Raw genomic sequence first — 24,443 nt, forward strand, 5'->3', positions numbered from 1 at the left:
TTCCCCTCTCTCTCTACCGCTCTCTCCCACACACTCACAAACACATCATACCAGCCCTAATGAGTGATCTGAGGCTGGGTTAAAGGGGATGGCTAGTAACCGATCAGTGGGAATCAGTGGGAATGCTGAGGGATGATTGTTCCAATCCTTGTGGGATTCATTTAAGAGTACATTATATATCTACTGTTGTGTGAAAATTATTTGCTTCAGAACGGTCTCATATTCAAGTAATGTGCATATTAATGCCCCGTCACTGACCAGGGACGCTTACCTGGAAACATTAAACAGCACATTACTTGAATATGAGACCATTCTGAAGCAAATAATTTTCACACAACAATAGATATATAATGTACTCTTAAATGAATCCCACAAGGATTGGAACAATCATCCTCCAGCATTCCCACTGATTCCCACTGATCGGTTACTAGCCTTTCCCTTTAAATGCCTGACACAATGCCCAACTGTCAATAAAACACGACAACAATAAAACACAATCCACACTGTACCCCACATTTTGGCTACTGCTTCCGCATTCAACCCAAAAAGAATAGAAGCGGGGAGGAATGCGAGTTCTTGATAGTGAAACACTCCAAGCTCCATGGATTAGACAAGTCCTATCATACTTTAGCACAAAAACTTGTTATGACCTCCTCTTTTCTGTTTCTTTGGTGTTGTTGTTGTTTATTACCAGACTAGAGGATTATCTCCTTTTAAAAAGTTGGCAGGGAACTACAGCTGTACACTGTCTGTGTGTAGTGTCCCTAGCAGCACAAAATTTGGGATTCTCGTTCCTCCTTCAGAAACACGGAAGTCATAATATTAAGCAATAAAACAGCCTTGGTAGGCCTTTGGAAGGTATAATAAATTGTGTTTCTACATGTAGAAACACAATTTCCCTTTCCAGATAACAATACAAATAATAACATGACACACATTTACAGTCATTTGTACATGTCAAATAATCAATTCTGTCTCACACAGATGTCTTATGGTTTATCAGGGCTGCATGCTTTAAACCCTTTTTTTCTACTGGTTGGACCTGTCTGCCAGAAGGGTACCCAGTTTTTCCATCGACATGTATTTTACTGGTTCATCCTGAAAAAGTTACCGGTTCAACAATGATTTCGACCGTCGGACCAGTATCAGTGTGCAGCTTTGGTTTATGATATGAATGCAGACAACATATTTGCAGAACTTTGTGTTTAAATCTTTGTTTTCAAAATATTCACAAATTTGTATGGAATTGTGATTATGAAGTCTTCAGAACAGTCATTTGGCAACTTCTGCCATCAATGACGAACAATTCTATGCACTGTTTCATACACATAGTGTGTACTGCATTTCTTTGTTATCTGCCAAGTAAGATTTCCATATAAAATGCATTCTGGACAATTATCAATTAGTGACTGGTTTAATTTAAAAACAAAAAAAAAAGTTAATATAAAACAGAACAAAGCAATGAAAACATACACAAAAACATAACAAAAATCCCAAAGAGAGTTAGAACTCATACTTTAATATCAACCCTGTCAGATTTCCACAGATGTTGTAGTTGTTGTTTGTGATAGAAACTTTTTTTGAATATTGCCCCCCCCCCCTTCCCCACAGAGTGAATTCTCTAGGAGAGTTACATCACCATGGTAACAAGATTCTGTTTGGAGTGACTGGGTGACAGCACCCTTTCACCAAATTAGCACCTCTATATTTGGCTCCAAAACTGTACCTTCCTCCAGCTGCGACACTTGATGATGTCAACCCTTGAAAGAGAGCCATTCCCCAACAGGAAAAGGAAGAGAATGAATTCATGAATTTCCTACTTGGGACACATTTCGACTAAATCATGTACAGTGTATGCACTGTACATCAATAAACAGGAATGTACACTCAAGTATGGAAAGAAAAATATTAGAGGGGATCCTTATTACAATCCCTCCCTATCATATTCACAGGTGGTGTACATGTACTTGTACATGTACATTCACATCCTACAGACAAGTCTCCATTCTTGCCAGAAATAATTTCCTTTTCATATCAAAGAATGTCTTCTTCTTCTTCTTTTCTTCTCCTTTCCTCTTTCTATTTTCATTTTTTTTTAATCTAGAACTAGAGCATGAATAATGTTGCAAGAACAAAAAACTACTTGTTTTATAGAGGCAATGATTACAATTATACTTCTAGCTCCATTATTTTCTACAATGACCCAAAACAAGGTTTGATTTTTGATTAAACATCACTCTGAACTACAGTTAATGTAGGCAACCTACACGTGTACTCCATTCATGAGGCATCCAATCACAAGTTTTCATGCAAAATGCTTCCATTTTTCATAAAAAGGAGGATGTACAAGTGTAATCTTACTTTTTTTTCTGTTAAAGTACAATTTGTATGCAGTTCAATGGCTGCACAGCACTTGGAAAGTATTCCCTGTAGACACATGATATCATCCCCAGGTATGTAAAAGTGCAAAATTAACAAAGCACTGGGTATTTGAATTTCAGTAGTTTCATTAGATTTATCCTTAAACTATTTTCACAAACTATTTTTGGACGCAAAGTGCCAAAATGCACCCCAATGATCATGAGTAAAAAATAAAAAAATAAGTAAAAAAAAAAAAAGTACTTGAATAAAGGAAAAATGAATGAATATTATTATATTTAAAAAAAAAGAAAAACTGCTTGTACGATATCAGAAAGGCTTTCAATCATGCAATCTCACGCTCCACTCCAACTTTTAGGACATTTATTTATGCAAATTTTTAGACAAATAGAAACGATATCAAACCACGCAGGGCATTGAAAAAAGACACACCTCTGGCTTGGCCAATGCCCAATTAGGCAAGTCTCTCTTTACACTTCAAACAAACACGTGCCAATTCAACTTTACTCATCTGATATCATATGAAAGTTTTGACCTGGGTCCAAGAGTGGGCCAGTGAGTTTACACTGTACAGGATCCTGCTACATGTACAAACTGTTGTCCCCCTTGACCTCAATGTATAACTCTACTCTCCCAGGGAGGTACATTGTATAATGTACCTGGGATGCTGAGGTACGGTACCTGGAGCACCAATGCCAACTTACAGTACCAACTATGGAAAGCTTCTCTCAAGCCTACAAGTAGATTCAATACTGAAGTATTTCACCGAAAATTGAGTCATATCATTGGGCCGGATGCATAAACGCTAGCAATTGCTTGTGCTAGCCTTTTACTCGAATCCGTATGCATAAAAGCAAGCCATTGCTTGCGAGCAGAAGCATTTGCTAGCAAGCACAAGCAATTGCTTGCTGCCCGCAAGCAATTGCTTAGAGGCCAGGCATTTGCTTAAAAACGTATGCATAAAACATACCTTTTGCTAGTTCTTGCTAGCAATTGCTTACGATTTTCCAAGCTCTGTAAAATGAGCTTGAGCTTTTGCTTTAAATCTGGGACGTTCCCTTCTAACTAAGTATCATTTTCATATTCATCAAAGAAAGACCACACTTGTGAAGGAGAAAGTACCTTCTACAAGAAATTTCTCATAAGTAGAGTTAGAAACTTTTTCATTTCAACAACGGGAATGTCCAGTGGTTAGCACGCAAAATGTGATGAAAAACAGGTAGGACATCTGACTTCGGTGGAGAGCAAAGAGACCTCTCTCCACGTGCGATCCGGAAGATGCGGGCTACTGTAAGCAGTGATGGGAATCAGCCAGTAATACTGTACATGTGTGTGTATAGTTGTGTGTATTCGTCTGTGTGTGCATTTATGAGTGTCATTTCATCGCTCTTCTGCTATGTCAGGAAATGTTTCCGCACGCACATGCCCTTTCAAATACATGTAGCCACACTCCTTTGTCCTTGTGTTCGCACAGGCGTGACGTCCCTTTTGTCGAAAACGCAAGCAATTGCTTGTGCAGGACAAGCAAAAGGTATGGGCACAAGCAAAAGGTTATGCATGATGGATTTAAGCTATTGCTTGAGCTAGACCTTTTGCTAGACGAGCTTGTGCTTTTGCTTTAAAAGCAATTGCTTACAAGCAATTGCTTGTTTTATGCATTCGGCCCAATACCTCTGCCAAGGGAGGAAGTTATGTTTTCATCAGTACTGGGTTGTTTGTTTGTTTGTTTGTCTGTCTGCAAAATAACTATAAAAAAAGTTGTGCACGGATTTAAATGAAACTTGCACGAAAAGTCGATAATGACACGAGGAACAGATGATTAAATTTTGGCAGTGATCTGAGAATTTGTACAGATCTTGAAGGATTTTTTAATCTTTTGGCAGATACAGTCTGTAGGGTCAATGAAGTTGGGAGGTCAAGCTGCACATACTTGAGGTTTGCATGGACAATGCTCGAATGTGCCACAATTTTTTCTTCAATATAAAATGCAATTTCACAGCTTGACCAACAGAGCAGCATGTAAAGTCAGAATATTGCTTTGTGATGTCAAGAACTACATTTGTGCTTTCTTTAATAGAAATTGTTTCTGATACATTTCACAGAGTGACATCTGAAGCAATGTGCGATGTGAGGGACTGCTAATGTCGAAATAATACTTTGAATTTTTGATATAAAATGTATATGAAACACTTCTGTATCTGTAAAATGTTGTCATTTGCAGTGATATCATTTTCCAAATCATAATGGCATGTCAGACAGGCCATCACTAACTCTGAACTGTAGTTATATAATTATGTAATTTTAATAACACAAAGCACTTTCAACCAATCTCTAAAGCATTATCTTTTTTTTATCCAAAAGAAAATTTGTTTATAAGCCATTCAAGACTCTTCAATATTGGTTCATTTTGGGCATTAGATAAAAAGTTGTGATCATCTTTAAAAGATCATCTTTCCCTTTGAAGGACATATTAAAGCGCTTCTTGTTTTGAGCGAGTCAATTTCCAGAATATCTTTTATACATACAAGCGCGTATGTTATTCTTTACTGTATAAATTGACAAGCCTGCAGGACAGAGGTCTCTTTGAAACGGAGAAGTGTGATCCCAACCAAACCAAAATAGTGTCTGGATCTGACTCATTGCCACCTGGTGATAGGAAAGGTCACAGCAAGCCTGCCAGAAGCCCTAGTCTACTGCTGCAGACCTTTTCCACACTTTTTGGCAATTCAAACACATTGTGCTTCTGAAAAAAAAAAAAAAAAAAAAAAAAAAAACGCACAATATTCAGCTACAGTATAGTACCATCTGTGCACTTATACTGCAAGCTGTATTCTAGTATTTCTACCACAGCCCTGTCATTGCAAGGTGGTTTAAAAGAAAAGAAAAAGAAAACAAGGAAAAGTAGAAATTACGCGGTGCGTAACATATGTCCCCGCCGGAAGTAGCATTTTGTAACAAAATGTGCAATATAGGTAAAAAATCAAGGTCAAAGGTCAAAGAAGTCAAAGGTCAAAATTCTGTGTAGAAGTTTTGAAGCCCTCACCTAGTGCCATCACATAAAGCAAATGGAATCGAAATTGGGTTAGAAATGGCGAAGGAGTAGCATTTTGTAGCCAATGTACAATATAGGTCAAAAATCAAGGTCAAAGGTCAAAGAAGACAAAGGTCAAAATTCTGTGTAGAAGTTTGGAAGCCCTCACCTAGTGCTATCACATAAAGCAAACGGAATCGAAATCGGGTTAGAAATGGCGAAGGAGTAGCATTCTGTAGCAAAATGCACAATATAGGTCAAAAATCAAGGTCAAAGGTCAAAGAAGTCAAAGGTCAAAATTCTGTGTACAAGTTTTGAAGCCCTCAACTAGTGCCATCATATAAAGTGAACGGAATCGAAATCGGGTTAAAAATGGCGAAGGAGTAGCATTTCGTAGCAAAATGTACAATATAGGTCAAAAATCAAGGTCAAAGGTCAAAGAAGTCAAAGGTCAAAATTCTGTGTAGAAGTTTTGAAGCCCTCACCTAGTGCCATCACATAAAGCAAACGGAATCGAAATCGGGTTAGAAATGGCGAAGGAGTAGCATTTTGTAGCAAAATGTACAATATAGGTCAAAAAAATCAAGGTCAAAGGTCAAAGAAGTCAAAGGTCAAAATTCTGTGTAGAAGTTTTGAAGCCCTCACCTAGTGCCATCACATAAAGCAAACGGAATCGAAATCGGGTTAGAAATGGCGAAGGAGTAGCATTTTGTAGCAAAATGTACAATATAGGTCAAAGGTCAAGGTCAAAGGTCACGACTGAAATTCTGTGTAGAAGTTTCAAAGCTCCCATGTAGTGCTATCATATAAAGCAAACAGAATCAAAATTGGCTCATAAATGACAGAGAAGTAGCAAATTGAAGATTTTGATCACACACGGACGCACACACGGACACACGGACGGACGGACGGACGGACGGACGGACGGACACACGGACGGACGGACGGACACACGGACACACACACGTACGGAGCCCGTTTCATAGTCCCCTGCTCGAACTCGTTCGGCGGGGACAATGAATGTCATAAGTAGTATGTACTGTAACACTAACAGTGCCTCTTTTCATTTCAGTGTGTTACTATACAACTGTAGCTCTTCATTTCTTTTACAAAGAAAATCTCTGCATTGTACTGTACAAATGTATGTCCCCCTCCTTCTCCAGCCCCCCTCCCCCCCCCCCCCACACACACACACGCACAGGTGTACACAAACAAACGTAGCCCCTTTAAACACATGAAAGTATACCAGAAGCATGTCATGTTTATGTTTAAAATCTGAATATTTCTGGGCTCCATATTCATACTACAAATGAATATAAAGTCTGTTTAGTCCATGATTCTATGATTCATGAGCATAAAAAAAAAAAAAAGGTCCTCAGCTCATGTCTCCCCTTCCATTTCCAGGTTTTAGCTGACAGGCAAAAAAAAAAAGAAAAAAAAAAGAAAGGTCCATGAAAATTGTATATTCCCATCAGCAGGGAATCAAATCCAACTCATGTATTATAGTACCAATTTCACCTCATGAACAATTTCTCATCATGTACACTTCTGCTATGGAAGAACACTGCTGACATAAAAGATCGTTTGTGTAGCAATGGTGTATGAAGATAGCAAATTGTGATGCGATACCAGGAAAATTATTCCCTGGCTAGTTTACAGATTATAAACATATACACACTGCGTATCACAAACCGGTCTCTTTGTATTCTGTTGTACAATGTGCACCTACAGTACAAAGGCATCCGGTGGCACTGCATTTCCAATCAAATTTAAGATGAAAGGGTCTGTATTTAGCAAGACTAACTGACAGAGAAGCGTTGGTTTGTCCACTAACAAGCTTTCATTTTCTTCTGAGACACAAACCATCGCCTGTCTCCTGCCTCCCGGGGACAAATCTGACCTCGATTATCCATACATGTACAGTTTGTAGTATCAGATTCGAACACCCCCCTCTGGGATGGAAGAGCTCAATTTCATACAATTTTACCACCGCGTTGTTACGATGGGCAATTAATATCTCGCCAGCAAGTGTGAAAATGAAAGCAAAAGTTTTTAACGGCAAAATATGTTGTTTTTAATCCTTTGTGTGCTTTATAGAGGGATGATTGGCACAAAAAACCCTTTAGTGTATGCTGTTCAAAGTCCCTGGCACAAAAAGGGTTAAGGTAAATGGTTTACCGATACCTTTTTTTCCAATTCCTTTTTCCTTCTCCTTAAATTGTATTTTATCCTCTTTATTTATTTTTTTTCTTTTTTTTTCTTTTTTTATTGTTTTTATTTATTTATTTATTCATTTTTTTCTCTCTTTTTTTTTTTTTTTTTTTGGGGGGGGGGGGGGGGGGGGGGGGGGAGGGATAGGACAAGGTCCGGTATCAAGGAATATTCAATGTTGCCTTTACTTTTTCTTTCTTTCTTTCTTTCCTTCTTTTACTGTTGCTATACAGCGGTTTCACTATCTCAAGTTTCTTCGCACGCTATTTGTGCGAGCCACTGAAAGCACATGACATTGATAAAGTTGGACACATTTTAATAAAAAGCTGTGAAAACTGGAAAATGAGATGGTTTGTGTGGAAAATGTGAAGTATTTGACATTCGGTCACAAGATTGGGAGATTGATACTGCTCGGCTCCCTCTGGACAGTATTAAAATTACAGGCCAAGGTTGTTTTGAAAAGTAGGAATATTAAGTGACATCAAAGAAGCAAACAACCTTGGTAGTTTTAATCTACAATTTTCTTTCTGCTTGTAATTGCAGGTTAACATCAAATCAGTTTTTTGGAAAACTCTGTCCACCTGATCTGGAAACAAACTGTCTTGTGCTATTCAAAATGGTTTTCTTTCTTGGCACTTTTGAAAGTCACATCCACGATGCTAACACCCAAATTGTACCTCTGAAAATCTCATAGTCTTTATATCCTTTCTGGAAAAGATAATCACAAAATGGAAACTAAGTGATGCTATCGTGCTGTAATGGAGACAGGTTGGGTCTACAATTTGTACATGTATTTGACGGCAATATCATGAAATAAGGTACTACAGTTGTACGTAGTAATGGCATCAGGTACATGTATATAGGACAATGGGCATTATTTCACTGGTATTTTAGAGGAAAATGGTATTATTTGCAGCATCTTTCCCTTAAGTTTGCTCTCGATGCAAACAGGGTAAAAAGGGTTGGCAATTCAATGCATGATGACCATTAAAAAGAAAAATACAAAAAGTCAATTCACAGCAAAAAACAAATTGCACACTTGAAATGTGTACAATGTGTACTGTATGCATTACAATGTGTTCCCTTCTAAAATACAATTTCCGTTCTCACCTCAACAGAGGTACATTGTAGGCAAAACTACAATACTCCCCTGTGCATCGGCATGCCTCCACTTGTTTGCGTACATCTTCTATTATCCAGGCCCAATTGCAAATCAAACTCTTTCCATTACCGCACAAGCCATAGTCCAGTTTAACCTGGATGTCCTAGAACTTACCCCTGTTGCAGAGTACCAGTACTGTGTCATTGTAATCAATCACAATTGGTTTTTAACCTGCTGACAGACTATATTTGATGACAAGACCCAAATGAAGTTTGATTGATCTAAAGCTGACTTTAGACCCTTTCTGCCAATATCTCTTCCCTTGAATATTAAAAATGCCACACGCCTCTCACATTTCGCAAAGGTACTTTACATACACATACAATGTACTATGTATGTAGTCGTACTGAATTGTAATGTTTACCTATATTTGACAAACAGACAGTAGCGTGTATACTGTACCATCCTTGTATGACATTCATTGAAAACATTCAAGTTCTGATTCTGGTGCTGGTGCGTTACTGCACATCGTTGATGCCCTAGTGGATGTCGATTGTAGGTCTACCTCATAAGAGCAGTGGTCGGGGATATAAAATTTTGACCTGGTAAACTGGCATACATGTACATGTAGTATCAGAGAATGGGAAGGCAGGCCTAGCTCATCCTACAATGTATAATAAATGGAGCCTCAATTACAGTGTGTTTGCAAGAATCCCAATAACGAATGGTATTGTTGATGTACAGCTTTTTCACTGATCTCTACAAAAGGACACACACACAGCCAAGAATTTCACCTGGAGTCAACCGTTTAGGATGAGCATTAATAATAACGATATACGTATGATGCATTGTTCGTTGTTTTTAAATGTATTCTGTTGGGTGGCAAGTATGAGGAGTCAATTGGACAAGGCATGTCTACCGTGTCTTTTATAGGTAGAAGCAAAAGTTATTTTGGGGAAATTGTTTCAACTAGCCTTTTTGTCTTTCTTTTGTTTTTTTTTCACTACAGTACGTATATTGATGTTGTACATTTTGACGAGCGGATGATAATAGTAGCTAGCTTTTATACAGCTTATTTCAGACTTGCTATAGAGTTTCAATGCGCTTTACAGACCATTATTAATACCCCGGTCACTGGATACATTATTCCTAACCAGCACTAACAGTCCTCACTCTCCGCTCCCTAGGGAGCATTCCAGCCAGTCGTTATTTTACAGGCGTGCACATGCTGATCAACCAACATCCTCACATACCGTGTACCCATGATACTCCTGGGTTAAAAGCAGCAATGTGGGTATATGAAAGGTGCCCTGCTGAACGATAAACGCGCCTGGCTTCATTGGGCCTGTGAACCCACACCCTTGTGATTCAGACCGAAGGGCTCTGATATCCACTTTGCCATGACATCTTCACAATGGCTGCGGTCACACTGGCAAAAGATCGAGAAGTTTATTAAAGATCGCAAAGTCTTTGCAATCTTTGGTCTGCTGTTCACACCAGCAGAGAAACTTCTCGATCTTGACTAGAAGAGTTACTCCGTCTCATGGCTAGTGATTGTGATGTAACAATACACACCTGTACATTGTCATGGCCCCGAGCTTCGCAGGTGGACTGGTCACGTGACAAACTTAACGAAGTTTCAGTATCCAACGATCACACTGGCAAAAGATCGAGAAGTTTGGCGGGGGTGCGGATCGTTCTATCCCTACTTTGAGTGAAAGTTTCACAGAAAATTTGCAGTCACACTGGCAAAACTTTGAGATCTTTAAAGATGGCGGTCTTAATCTTCCCAGTCTTTTGCCAGTGCGACCGCAGCTACTGAATGCAAGCACAATTTGTGGATGGTGCCAGTATTTCATTCAGTACAATAATACATACCCCTGCAAAGATCTCACGAATCTCAGCCTCAGTTTTCCCTTCTGGTTCGGCCATGGTGATGTAATAGATGTATGATGTCAACACTCTTTCTCTCCAACTGTGGTTGCTACGGCGTCAGGATGGAAGTCCGCCGACCAGTGTGTAAAACGTACTTTACTTGTACAGCTCCGCAGCAGTGTCAGCCTCAGAAGAGAATACCTATATTGGAGGGGTGTGGGAAAAAACAAACTAACAGATTAACGACAAAACAATGAGTGTAGAAAATACATCATATAAATATTTGATCTTGAGGAGATGCTTGCATTGCATGTACATCAAAGAAGCTTAAATGGTACAGTAGAATGACAATACAGTTACTGTGTACATCTGTTTGTCACTATAAAACAGTAAAAGCTAGTGAAGTTCTAATGTTGTACACTTACTGGATACGTACACTAATACATCGTGAGTTGTACAACTCATGCCGTCACCGTACACGTATCCGTACTGCAAGAGCTCCTAACTTGAAAACAATGGTGAACATTAAATGAAACTAGAAATGTCGCTACAGCGACTGGTTATACCCCCGCCAAACAACATTTCATAAGCTTTGGTCAAAACAACATTTCATAAGCTTTGGTCAAAAAACTGAGGAAGTAGTTAAATCCGCAAGATCTTTCCTTGACCTTCTGCCATTAATATGCCGTTACCATGGCAGCGTACTTTCGGGTACTGTCGAAAAATGCGTCTTGCACATCTACAACCAAAGGCACACATCTGTACCAAGTTTCATGGAAATTGGGCAAAAACTGAGGAGGTAGTTTGCAACACAAAATTTTCCATCATTTTGGCTCATAATATGTGAGCTGTTACCATGGCAACATACTTTTTGTCACTGTCAAGAAATGTGTCATGCTGACCTATATCCTAAGACAAACATTCAATATGAATTCCATGAGAATTGGAAGAACACTGATGAAGCAGTTTTGCCATGAAGCATTTTGCCCTATATTTTACCAATAACATGCCGTTACCATGGCAACGCACTTTTTGCCACTGCGGAAATATGTGTCTTGCACATCTACAACCCAAGGCACACATCTGTGCCAAGTTTTATGGGAATCGGTTGAAAACTGAGGAAGTAGTTCGCGACGCAAGATTTGCAACGGACCGACCGCCCGACCGACCGCCCGACCGACCGCCCGACCGTCCGCTGATTCCTATACCCCCTTCAAACTTCATTTGGCGGGGGTATAAAAAGACATGTTTTCTGAAAAACATTATTTCAAATCATGATTTTTAGATGCTACAGTACAACAGTGTAGGTGATTTCTTGAGTTATAAAGTTATTCCAGGGTTTGGGAGCTGTCATGAAAGTATGAAAATTGGTACTTGAATGTAATCTGCCTGTCTTTGGACAGTAGACAACCTTTATGGAAATAACTACTGAATGAAGTGGGGTGAAAAGCATCCAACTACTGGTACATGTACCTCCTTCCTTTTTATCGGTGAAATGTTTGCTTTTACAGTATGAAGTATGTACATTGTAACTTCCATTCATCAAGTATTTGCTCGTACGTGGTATGAAGTGCAGAGCAACTTTATAATACAATGTACATTGTCGCCTCAGATATCTAAGAAAACATTCTTCGATGTTCTCGCTCTCTGCGAGGAGAAGCGAAAGTTCGATCTGAAGTGGGCAGACCTGGGATTTGAGACGCTTCGTTGGGAAAGCCGGAAAGAAAACTTTTCCCACCTAAGTGGATTCTCATATAGACCAGACAGCCAGTAGAAAGGTTGGGGGGGGGGGGGGGGGTGATAATGACGATGTAAGTGTAGTTTGCACTATATTCATCACAGCTTGCAAATCACTGATATCCTGGCATTGCAACAAAGATGCAACAGCCCAGGTTCCTGTGCATGCTTGCAAGCCAACACCCACAAGTATAGTTTTTAGGTTGTGTCCTGGATTTTCTAAGGTTTATAGACCAACGAGTATTCAAATGAATGCATACATTTCACTTGATAGATTCAGTTGGGTAGTCCTCGATGGCTATTCAAATGTGGACTTTGGACTTTGCATTTGAATTTCTTTTCTCTCTCATTCTCAAATGAGTACTCAGTGAATTTGCAGACTTTCTCTTTGGGTGGGGGAAATAATAAAGCCTTTTATAGCGTGCCAAGCAGGACACACATTATGACCCAAGTGCATCTGTGTTAATGGCCGTTTCTCCTCAGACGGCACATGATAGCATAATATCCATTTCTGCAAAGGAGCTTGAAAACTAATCATTTTAATCACCGTCAATTTGCCACAAACAAAAAACATTCCAGAGGAGGAGTTCACTCGAAAGTTTACTGTCACACAGGGAAATGTGTGTGCTGTATTAGCCTCATACAGTACTTTCTTTCCTTTCATTCTAATATGATGCATTCCAAAGATTTGAATTTGAACTGATATACATGTAGTATGAGTCATAGGAAGTATTATGCAAAATTATAATGGAAGATTCTATTCTCTGACACACTGTATTCCAAACTTTCCTGGCAAACTGTTCAACAACACAAAAATGCTTGTGAATCAATATCCATTGAAAAGTGAAACAATTGAAAAGTGATTCAATCCATTGAAATGTGAAACAATATCCATTTTTAGAAAACCTCAAAAATGTGCAGCTTGAACTCCCAAGTTCAGGGACCCTACCTTTCAAAATATCAAAAATCCTTAACATAAATTCAAAAAAAAATTCTGGGATCACTACCAAAATCTTATTATTTGTCAAGTGTCATTCTCAACCTTTCCTGTAAGTTTCATCCAAATCCGTAACGGGTAACTACTTTTTGAGTTATTTTGCACAAAGACAAACAAACAAACAAACAAACCAACAGTAATGAAAACATAACGTCCTCCTTTGGCGGAGGTAAAAAAAAACAGACAGTACACGTTATAATTGTAGACTAACTACAGTTTCAAGGCAAATCTATTCAATATATGTATACATGCAATGGGACTTTACAGAATGAAGTCAGCGTACAGTAGAGCACAGAACTCTGATTGGCCATTTTTTTTTCATACAACAGAACACTGCACTATTGCACAGAAAAAGAAAAAAAAATGGCCCTACATTTCAGACGGATAACAGGCAATGTTGCTGGCAGGGAGTGTGCTGTGTAATGACACTTGAGCTGTTGCTATAGTATCATTAGTGATTCAGAACTGTGCAAATATATTAAAGTACATGGCATGCCACTGTTCATAATCTGGCAGGGTTGTAAATCTGTTCCTATTTCAGTAGCTACAAATGTATCAAGAGTTCATAATAAACACACATATTAACATACCACTGGTATTGTAAATTACACTTCGCATTATGATCCAATTCATCACGAAATCAAATTCCTGGTCTTTCATTGTGATTCTTGTTTCATTTAAGTTCAGTCTCCCATCCCATCCCCTCCATGAAATATCAACATTAATAAACAAAACAGTAAGAATAAAAGGTACAAATGAAAAGCATACACTTACTGCACAAAGAGGGTTATTGGTCTGTGCAGATCTGAACCAAAGCTGGAGAAGAATGCGCTCAATATCAATCGAACTGTGTCGTTTTGAATCTTGATAAATCCCTTTGACCATTCCCTTTACCACTGTGGCAGCCAACCCCAGAGTGTGTGGAGTGTGTTCTGACGGGGTTGATTTACATCATCTGGGCTCAAGAGTGCTTGGAAAAACTGTTGCAGAGCACGTATCCAACTACGTGTAGATTCAAAACCAAACGATTAGGACGAAAGTTGGCTACTCTACATAAAATACCACTTTGGCTACCACACCCACAGTGGTTTCCATTCCAAGAGCCAGCTCTCCCCAACAGTGAACACCTTCCACCACCTCCCCTCCACCCCCCCCCCCCTTTATCCTGGGTACAATCTGTATGAATTGCTGTATGGAGAGAAGGTTCAGGTACTGTATACGCTATATATTTCGCGTGGGTTTTATTTTTGCGAATTTCGCGAGTCGGGAGCTATTCGCGAAATTAACAACACGCGAAAATATTACCTTCCAAAATGAATCCCTTGCCTTGATGATACGAACATTTCAGTACTAGTATACCATGTCACGGCTTACCGAACAGACCATACTGGCTAAGCTTGTTTACGCACGTCCACGTCTACTTACGAATACTGTAGAGAGCCAATCCATTATCGCAAGGGGACCACTCATCAGAAATCTAGCGCGATGCATTTAACCACTTCAAAAATGTTGAATTCTAACTTACTAGTTCGCAGAGTTTGGTAAGTATTTTTCATGCAGTGTATAACTACAGCCTGTAGTATCATTCTTATTTGCTAGTAAGTTGAAAATTCACACTTTCTTTGCCTCTTCATATTTTCTCTGGTCCCCCAATCGCGAATTTAACCACTCGCGAAAATGTGTGACAGCGGCAATTCGCGAAAATTTATGTACGCGAAAATTATAGCATATACAGTATCACATTTGTGCAAGCTTCTTCTTCTTCTTCTTCTTGGCTACTGTCCAACATCCCAATGTAGGGGCCAACCAGACAGACTACGCACTGGTTTATAATGTCAATCATGCAGAGAGAGATTTGAAAACTCAATCGCTTTGCTCTTGAATGCTTTATGGGACCAGTCTTACAGTATAATGTTGTAAAGTTTGGTTCAAAAGTCAACTCACACAACTAGCTGTACAACCCTGAACTTTAAAGGGTGTGTACAGTTCTGGTCAAGGTGAGGATTTAGCTTTTAACATTTTGCGAGAAATTCAGAAACCACTCTATGAGATGTCACAGAGCATGCAATTCTAAGGGGTATCAAAAGTTCATTTGATGAAAATCGGTTTTGAAGTGGCCAAGATATCCAAAAACAAGGTGAAACAAAGAGATCCTAATAAAGTTGGGGCATGTAGTATTTTATTATTATCACTTTTTTTGGATATCTCAGCCATTTTAAAACCAATTTTTATCAAATAACCTTTGAATCCTTCTTAAAATTACATGCTCTTTCATATTTCATGAGAGGTTTCTCATCATCTCACTTAGGAATGTTAAAACAATGAATCCCCACCTCAACCAGTACTGTACAGCCCCTTTAAAGGGATCGTATAGTTTTGGTTGACACCTACAGTAATTTCAGGTTTCTAACATTTTTCGGTGAGATAATGAGAAACCTTATGAAATATGAAAGGGCATGTAATTCCATGAGGAATTCAATATCTATTTGATGAAAATTGGTTTTGAAATGGCTGATATCCAAACCAGAGCGATTCTAATGAAGTGTGGGATCCATCTGCTATTACGATTCCTTTGTTTTACTTTGTTTTTGGATGTTTCAGTCATTCCAAACCCGATTTTCATCAATTAAACTTTGAATTCCTCTTTAATAAAATGGTCATGCTCTGTACTATTTCATAAGTGTTTTCTTGATATCTCGCAAAAAGTTTAAAGCCCAGTTCTCATCTCCACTAATACTGTACCATCCCTTTATTAAAAGTATGGTACTTTAAACATTTTATATTTTCCCATGATTAATTTTTCATGCTGAGCAGCTCACAGGTTCTTGATTTTGTGTTGGCGCAATTGTGGACATGTTCAAAATGTGCAGAGAAAACTTTATTTTAGTGGTTTTAGAATTTGAGCTAGCCAAAAGTACAAGTACATGTAAGCCCTTGTATACATGTACAATGCACGGAAAATTAATGCATCTCAAAAATATCCACATTTACAGCAGGCCTACCTAGATAAAACTTCATATCAAAGCTGTTGGTTTCATTTTTTTTTTCAAACGAAAATTTCCATTTTAGATACAAATCTTTCATGAACTGTACAGCTCAAAATGCCTGTTCAGTAGGCATAATGATGGTGCCTGCACTATGCAGTTCTCAAGAGATTCAGGAATGTGTAACATTATTAAATTAGACTTTTTAAGAGGTTCATGTCAACACTTTTAAACCACTTTCTCTATCTGTCCCTCTAACAATATCTTTCCCCGCACACCAAAGTCCAGAGTGTGTTGTAAACTTGTATTTGGGCAAGTCCAAGATAAGGTCCCCTCAGAAGGCAGAATTTCATCTTTGCTCAATATTGACATGCTTGGTATCATTTTGAAGCTTATGAGTTGAAGTTTTGATTTCCGTGGAAGAAAAAATGATATTATGTAAATTTATGCAAATTTCAAGGGCTTCATTTACATAAATGTGAAACACAGTGTTACGTATGGGACATTTATAAAAATTCATATTAATTCAAAGGAAAGCAAATGATATTTGATTAATATGTGGACATAAGAAGTTCATCACATAGTTTAACTTGGTATGACAATTTAGGGATTATGCAAGTGATTATGCAAATTAGCTCGTGTCCTATCATGAGATGTCCCATACGTAACAAAATGAGGTCATTTTTTTAGGTTTTCTCTGAAATTGCTAAGGTTATTTTAATGCCCTTTTGGAAAGTTCTAATTTATTGTTTAGAGAAATTAAATACCAGAGAAAAAAGAAAAAAAAGTAAAAGAAATATTTTTTATTAGGCATTGAAATAATGTTACGTATGGGACAAATGCGTTACGTATGGGACATCCTCATACATATTGCATGTGAATGCATGTAGCTAGCTGGGAAGGTCTCTCAGTACACAAATGGTCAATCATCCTGAAGAAAACATCCCAACATTGCAGCTACTTTTTTTAGTTATAGACACTTGAAACAATACATGAACTTGACTGAACAATTTTCAGAAAGGGGGAGGGGGAAATGGCAAAATACACAATGAAAAATCAGCATCAAAGGGATGGTATAGTTTTTTGTAGAAATGGGGATTCAGTTTTCAACATTTAAAGAGATGATTGGAAACCAATTATTGAATTACTTAAGAGCTTAAAATCCTAAGACTAGAGGAATTCAAAGTTTATGTGATGGAGATCCAATCTGAAATGGTTGTGATATAGTATAGAAAAAAAAAGTAAAATGATTTTTTTTTAAAAAATTGCAAGTGATACACAAATTTTCCGTATTCAGTTTTCAGTAGTAGCCACACAACAAACTTCATGGGTATACATATATACTGAGGTGTGACTCGAATCAATGACCTGACTGCTAGACAGACATCATATATCCACTCGATCACTGGGGTTCCACGCAGCAGGTATTGCTTATTCATTAAACTAATAATATCTCTTGTGTCAAGTTGTTTTTTATTGAAACTAAATGGCAAACTGCCCTTCATCAATGGAAGTAAACACTTTAAACTATTCAATTTTTCAGTAGTAACTATCCTGATAAAAATAGGGCATACATACTCAGGTTGGTCATAAAAAATATAGAATATGATTGAATGTGATTATGATGGTAAATATCTGGGGAATATTGTTCCCTTGTCAATCTGGATCAGTATTTAAGTAATTTCAACTGATTCCACCTCAATAATTATGCAAAAATTTGTTTATGGGTATTTTGCAAAATTGTTTTGCAAAATACCCATAAACATGGTTCTTCACACACTAAACGAATGGGGGACAAAGGGCATGCATACCCAGGTTGGTCGCTGTGATATAAAAATATGATTGAATATAATTATGATGGTGAATATTTGGGGAATATTGTTTCCTTGACAATTTGAATCAGTATTTGAGTAGTTTCTACTGATTTTACTTCAATAATTATGCAAAATACCCATAAACATGGTTCTTCACACACTAAATGAATGGGGGACAAACTATCCCATACGTAACTGTCCCATACGTAACACGTCATGTCTGTCTTTAATTAGAACCTATAATTAGAGCTTTTTGCCTAATGACATGAAACTTACATGTGATAATCTTGAGTGTTGTGACTTTCATCACAGTGAGTTACAAGTTGTAGAATGATATACTTTCTGAGAGTTTTGAGGTTGAAAAAAATGTTCAAAAAAACAAAATTTTTCTGGTCCCATACGTAACAGCACATATTTTCTCTTCTAGAATATAATTGTCAAGGTCGTTTTTCTCAATTTTTTACATGATTATACTTCTTCTAGATATCAATCACCATGATGAAGTTCAATATGATCAAAGGCCATTAACACTATTTTTCAGGTCATAAAAGTCTCTGAATGTCCCATACGTAACGTGCACGTTATCTTGGACTTGCCCATTTCTGGACTCAAACCAATGAATTTGATACATAAAATGTATTCAGGAAGTAGCACAAGCTAATCCCATGCTCCACAGCTCTTTTCAGTAGGATATGCTTGAGTGCACAGTATAGGCCCCTACTCACTCTCTAACATGTTAGAGGAAGTCGCTTTTCCTTTTAAAACCTGAAAAAATCTAAAGTCCCATATGAATAGGATTTAAATAGGAAAGCAATGCGTGGCTAGACAGTGGCAGAAGTTCTTGCAAGACTTCCTTGTGACCTTGGTTTATACAGCAGGTCTACCAATGACGTGGATGTATGAATCTATGGTCTTGGGTTAGGGACTGTACAGTACTGGTTGAGGTGAGGGATTCATGTTTTGAACATTCCTAAGTGAGATAATGAGAAACCTCTTATGAAATATGAAAGAGCATGTAACTAAGAAGGATTCAACATTTATTTGATGAAAATTGGTTTTCAAATGACCGAGATATCCAAAAAAGTGATAATAACAAAAGGCGACAGGCCACAACTTTATTAGGATCTCTTTGTTTCACCTTGTTTTTGGATTTTTCAGCCATTTCAAAACCGATTTTCATCAGATAAACTTTTGATACCCCTTAGAAATTGCATGCTCTTTGACATCTCATACAGTGGTTTCTGAGTATCTCGCAAAACGTTAAAAGCTAAATCCTCGCCTCGACCAGAACTGTACACACCCTTTAACCGTTAACCCGTTGAGGATGAGTACCGAGTATAGATCTACTCAGGCAAGTGTCTATGGGAAAGGCGTATTGCAAAACCAGCCCGTCCTCAACGGGTAAAGGTCCGTTTAGACCAGGGTCCAGGGATTTATGATACTCAGCCTAGGCCCAGGTAGTCTAGGGAGGTGGAGAAGAAATTCTAAGATAAGGTTACTCTTCCACAGGAACTGTCCATGGCAAAGTGCATAATTGCAACACGCACATGACACAGGCTACCCCTCACAATCACTTTTTTAGTCCAAATTATGGATGCTTTTTATTTCAAGTAGTCTATCGAAAGTACATTTTTTTTTTTTGGGGGGGGGGGGGGGGGGCTCAGGGGGGCTGAATATCTACGTTACAATGCGATGTCAATGAATAAGTGGTTCCCTGATGATTGAAGAATCACACGTACACGTGCGTGAGGTGTCTATTAACTCACACTGTTACAATTCTAACTCTAATTTTAAATAAATTTTCATCAACAAAGACTGATCTGATTGTAGATTTATCATACACAATGATAAAGAGAAAGTACAGGCCGCAGGCGATGGTACAGTTCCTGGTCTGGTCTGTCTCATGGTCTTTACCATGACTACACGAGCGAGATTGTTCCAGCTCTCTGTGATGAAACAAACAAAGAACACTGCAAATATCGGCCTGGATAAAGCTCCACAATAACAACAATGTGAAGAGGAAGTCTACGATTTATTCAAATGTTAAATTAGTGAACCGTGCCGTGAAGTTCACGGTGCAGCAGTGGGCGTCGGCTACAGTATCTGCTTGCTGGCTATCTTCCATATGATTACGTTATCTAAAAAGTACAGCCAAGTTCCGGGAGAACACTGAAGGAAAAAAAAATAAATGTATCGACTCAAAAGACGTTAATTTCCCTTACCTCTTCGGTACCTTCAAGTCAACAAAGCTATACTCAGTAGGCACACTCAGTTTATGATTCCAAGGTAAATGCGGGGATGAGCGGGTAGTTCTCGGCCTTACTTCGTGGTATTTTAGCACCGAAATGGATGCCGTATTGATGAAACCCAGTCAGTCCAGTCGTCCGGCCGCACTTTCCTCGTGCAGCAGCAGCCTGTCCGCGTACGTAGCTAGTGTGTACTGTGTACGTCCGTGCATCAGTGCCCCCGCCCGGTTTGTGGGTACGCTGTCCGACACCGCTTTATCGAACACGTCGCTCTCGCCACAATACCATAAAAACTACATCAGCTACCACGGTCGCGCGTGCCGCGCTACTCTCGCACGCAAAACAGGTGGTGGTAGATCATAGATCCCACGTCCGCCGCCCAGCTCTGCCGCGGTACTATCACAGAACAAGCTCTATCCGTGGTAACAACCTGTGGATCCGCTGCAGCTTCCGCTGGCTGCAACAGTAGTCCGTTAGAAATTGTGATGCGCCATCTACGTTTGCCTTTGGTTAATGCCTCCACTATTTTGTGAAACCTCCGGAGTCTGTAAAGTTACCTGTCCTAATCATACTATGGTAAATGACTCTGAGTAATATTATGTTGATGCTATGATGGTGATTATTCTACATACCAATGTTTCCTTTACACATTCGTACTATCTTCGCAGTGGATTCGTTTAAGGCAGCTTCACTGAAAACACACCTATTTCATTTCTCATAAATGATTAGTCAATGAATTCCTGAATTCTTTGTTACCCCCTTTATAATATTCTCTCTGTGTTACTGTATGTGAGAGGTTCGTTTTTCATGCCCTTTGAGTGGTAAAGAGCATTATTAAAAAAATAAAGAGTTTGTTTGCAAAAACCGATAAGTCCATATTTGCCAAATGGAGATATTTGCAATTAAAAGTCAAGAAAAATAAAGAGAATGATAAGAAAATTGTTGCTTCTTTTGACCATAACTTCAAAGCGTATCCGGGCAATTACCCCCAGAGGGCAATTTCCCCCCGGCTAAATACTGGCTAGCGGTAAGGTTAGAGTTAAGATTAGGGTTAGGGTTAGGTTTAGTGTTAGGAGTTTAGGTAAGGGTTAGGATTAGGTTCAGGATTAGGATTAGGATTAGGGCCAGGGGAAGGCTCCGGGGTAATTGCCCTAGACCCCTTCAAAGATGTACCTTTATAATCATTATGTAGTGACCATGTTATATCATTTAAAAGGTATTATTTTATACTTAATGACAGAGACCATACTTCAAAATCTTCAAAAATGGACTTATCGGTTTTTGCGAACAAACTCTTCAAATACTCCCTACTATTATCATTACTATTATTGTTATTATTATTATTATTTGCATCATTATTATTAATATTATCATCAGGTCATGCTTACTATTTATGATGTATCATGTAGCCTATAATATACGCCCAAGCATTGAAAAAATTACAGTCAAGATGATAGCTCCGAATCAATGTGGTGATGTGACTATTCCTAATGAAGATGATTGAATGATAGTTATAATAGATGTTGTTGAAGGAATCTACTGATGAAGTGAAGAGTTTGTTCGCAAAAACCGATAAGTCCATATTTGCCAAATGGAGATATCTGCGATTAAAGGTCAAGAAAAATAAAGAGAATAATAAGAAAATGTTTGCTTCTTTTGACCATAACTTCAAAAATGTACCTTTATATGTAGTGAGCAATATGTTATTTAAAAGGTATTATTTTATACTTTATGACAGAGACCGATACTTAAAAATCTTCAAAAAATGGACTTATCGGTTTTTGCAAACAAACCAAGTGATTATGATAAGTGAAGAAGGTCATATACATAACACTCTGTTATTGCCCCGTGTATTTTTGCCTTTCATTTTTGTTTTCTTTATTTTGGTCCTATGTCACATCCGTGCTCCTCATCTGCGTGTATCTTACACTCTGTTCAGAATTTGCGACCTACGCTTAACAAGCTCGATTTTAAGTAGGTTCCATCATATATTATTTATTTAGCGTTATATACACGTACATAGAGCCAAACCTACGAAAATTGACCGCCATGTTTTATACGTTTACATTAATTTACTTTGCATCCATTAAGCCGGATATTATTATTCACTTCATTTTATTATATTTGATGTACATTCCTTCATTAAGAAATATGAAAATGAATTGAGTTGAATTGAAATGAATTGAATTGAATTGAATTCCGTTTACTCTAAAAAACTAACATGTGGCTATTTGAAACTTCAAGGATCATAACGTCACTATGATTTCAAACCTTGCATTGTTAAAATTTGACTTGACAGACCACTGTCCGCACAGACATGCCCAGCCAGCCATTCCCGAGTCAAGGACAAAAGTTGATAAGGCTATATCATTGAATTTCCCTTCATAAACGAGCATCGAGTAAGAAATGATACGATTTTATGAAACAAAAAGAGAAAATCCACCCCCAAAATTAAATAAACTTTTAAAGAAAGAGAGAAAAAGATCTAAAAAAGTTCCAAAATTTTCTGACAAGTAATAAAGAAGAGATGACATTTTGAAATTTCATATTTTTTTCTGCCCTTTTGAAGTTTATTGACCACGCCGCGCATACTATTGATAATCATTCTCATCTTATTGGCATCTTCCTGGACTTCTCCAAGGCCTTCGATGCAATTAATCATGAATACTTTAGAATATTGTCTCATCATTGAATAAGGGGGAAGACCTTGGAGTGGTTCAGGAGTTACCTACAAAACCGAAAACATATACGTATATCTGAACGAGAACGTTTCAAGTCTTGAATTCATTAAATGTGGCGTCCCACAGGGTAGTTTATTATGACCTTTACCTTTTTATCATTTATATTAATGATTTTTGCAGATCATCAAACTGACATACTCTCATTTATACTTTTCGCTGATGATTCAAATATTTTCTTTTCTCACCAAAATAGAGATAGGATCTACTCTTGTACGCATCGTTACATTCCGAATTGAAAAAAAAAGTAACTCGGTGGATAAGAGCTAATAAATAATATCACTTAATCTCCAGAAAACCAGGTATATGCTTTTTAGCAATTCCATAGAAACTTTACGCACAGATATCATTTATTTAGAACGAGTATCTCATATAAAATTCCTTGGTATCACAGTGGACGATAAACTTTCGTGGAGGCCGCATATTATTAACATTTGTACAACAATTCCACGTAATATTAATATTACCAATACACTCAAGTTTCACATTCCGTTGTCTCTCTTATTTTACCTTATCTTAACTACGGACTCTCGAGCATGGGGTAGTGCCTATCAAACTTTACTATTAGATAAACTACTGTTATTACCCCCCAAAAAGGCTCTTCGTATTATTTGTGGCGTCCCGCCACGTTCCAATTCAGAACCATTATTTACTAAACATTATAAGATTTTGAAAATTAAAGATTTGTATTTTTTTTTCAACTTGGTCAGTTCATGTTTAATTACAATCCAACTGCACTTTCCAGTATTTTCAACTCAGTGTTCCCATGGAATCATTTTTTTTTTCATAATTATCCCACTAGGCAATCTAATGAGTTTCATTTACCCCTCCTGAGAACTTTATTGGCTCAGAATACATATACACCGATCCTGGATTTTGGAACTCATTAAGCCATGTAAGCAGCTGCTGTGAAATTTAAAAAAAAAAATCCCCATCCTTGTATTCTTTTAAGCGCAAGTTGAAATTCTTTCTGTTGAAATCCTCTCTGATATCCTTTTTTTTTTTTTTTCATGAGCTTGGTCTCATCAACCTCAGGGTTCATCGTTCATCCACCAATCAATCATTACTGAATTCATTATTACACAATGAAGTAGCCATCATAATCCTTGCGCAGCTGCAGTGCGTGCAGCACCAGCTCTCTGAAGCACATCCTCAATCATTCCCTGTTGCATTTCCCTTGTTCAGGGTGTATATACATTAGCTATAATAGGCATTCTCTCTTTTTCTTTCTTTCCTTCCATTTTTCCCCATCTACTCTGTCAAGTTGTGTCGTGTTGTTGTGTTTCTCTGTTTTGTTCCGTCCTGTCGTAAGTTATATTTGATACGTGT

The 24,443-nt window shown here is 38.0% G+C and overlaps 1 protein-coding gene across 1 annotated transcript in view; it reads right to left on the minus strand.

The window, feature by feature from the left end:
* LOC139723616 (plastin-3-like) overlaps positions 1-20,584 on the minus strand; it is a 68,069-nt gene extending 47,485 nt beyond the window's left edge. The window contains exons 1-2 of the mRNA XM_071634845.1: positions 20,353-20,584; positions 10,602-10,799 (exon numbers count right to left, since the gene is read on the minus strand). Coding sequence (XP_071490946.1) covers positions 10,602-10,655 — 54 coding nt within the window. The 5' untranslated portion in view covers positions 10,656-10,799; positions 20,353-20,584. The remainder of the gene's footprint in view (positions 1-10,601; positions 10,800-20,352) is intronic.
* Between the last annotated feature and the right edge of the window lie 3,859 nt (positions 20,585-24,443).

Source organism: Diadema antillarum, unplaced genomic scaffold (assembly GCF_040938485.1).
Source record: "Diadema antillarum isolate AM-2024a unplaced genomic scaffold, OU_Dant_1.0 scf00000196, whole genome shotgun sequence".
NCBI classification, from domain to species: Eukaryota; Metazoa; Echinodermata; class Echinoidea; order Diadematoida; family Diadematidae; genus Diadema; species Diadema antillarum.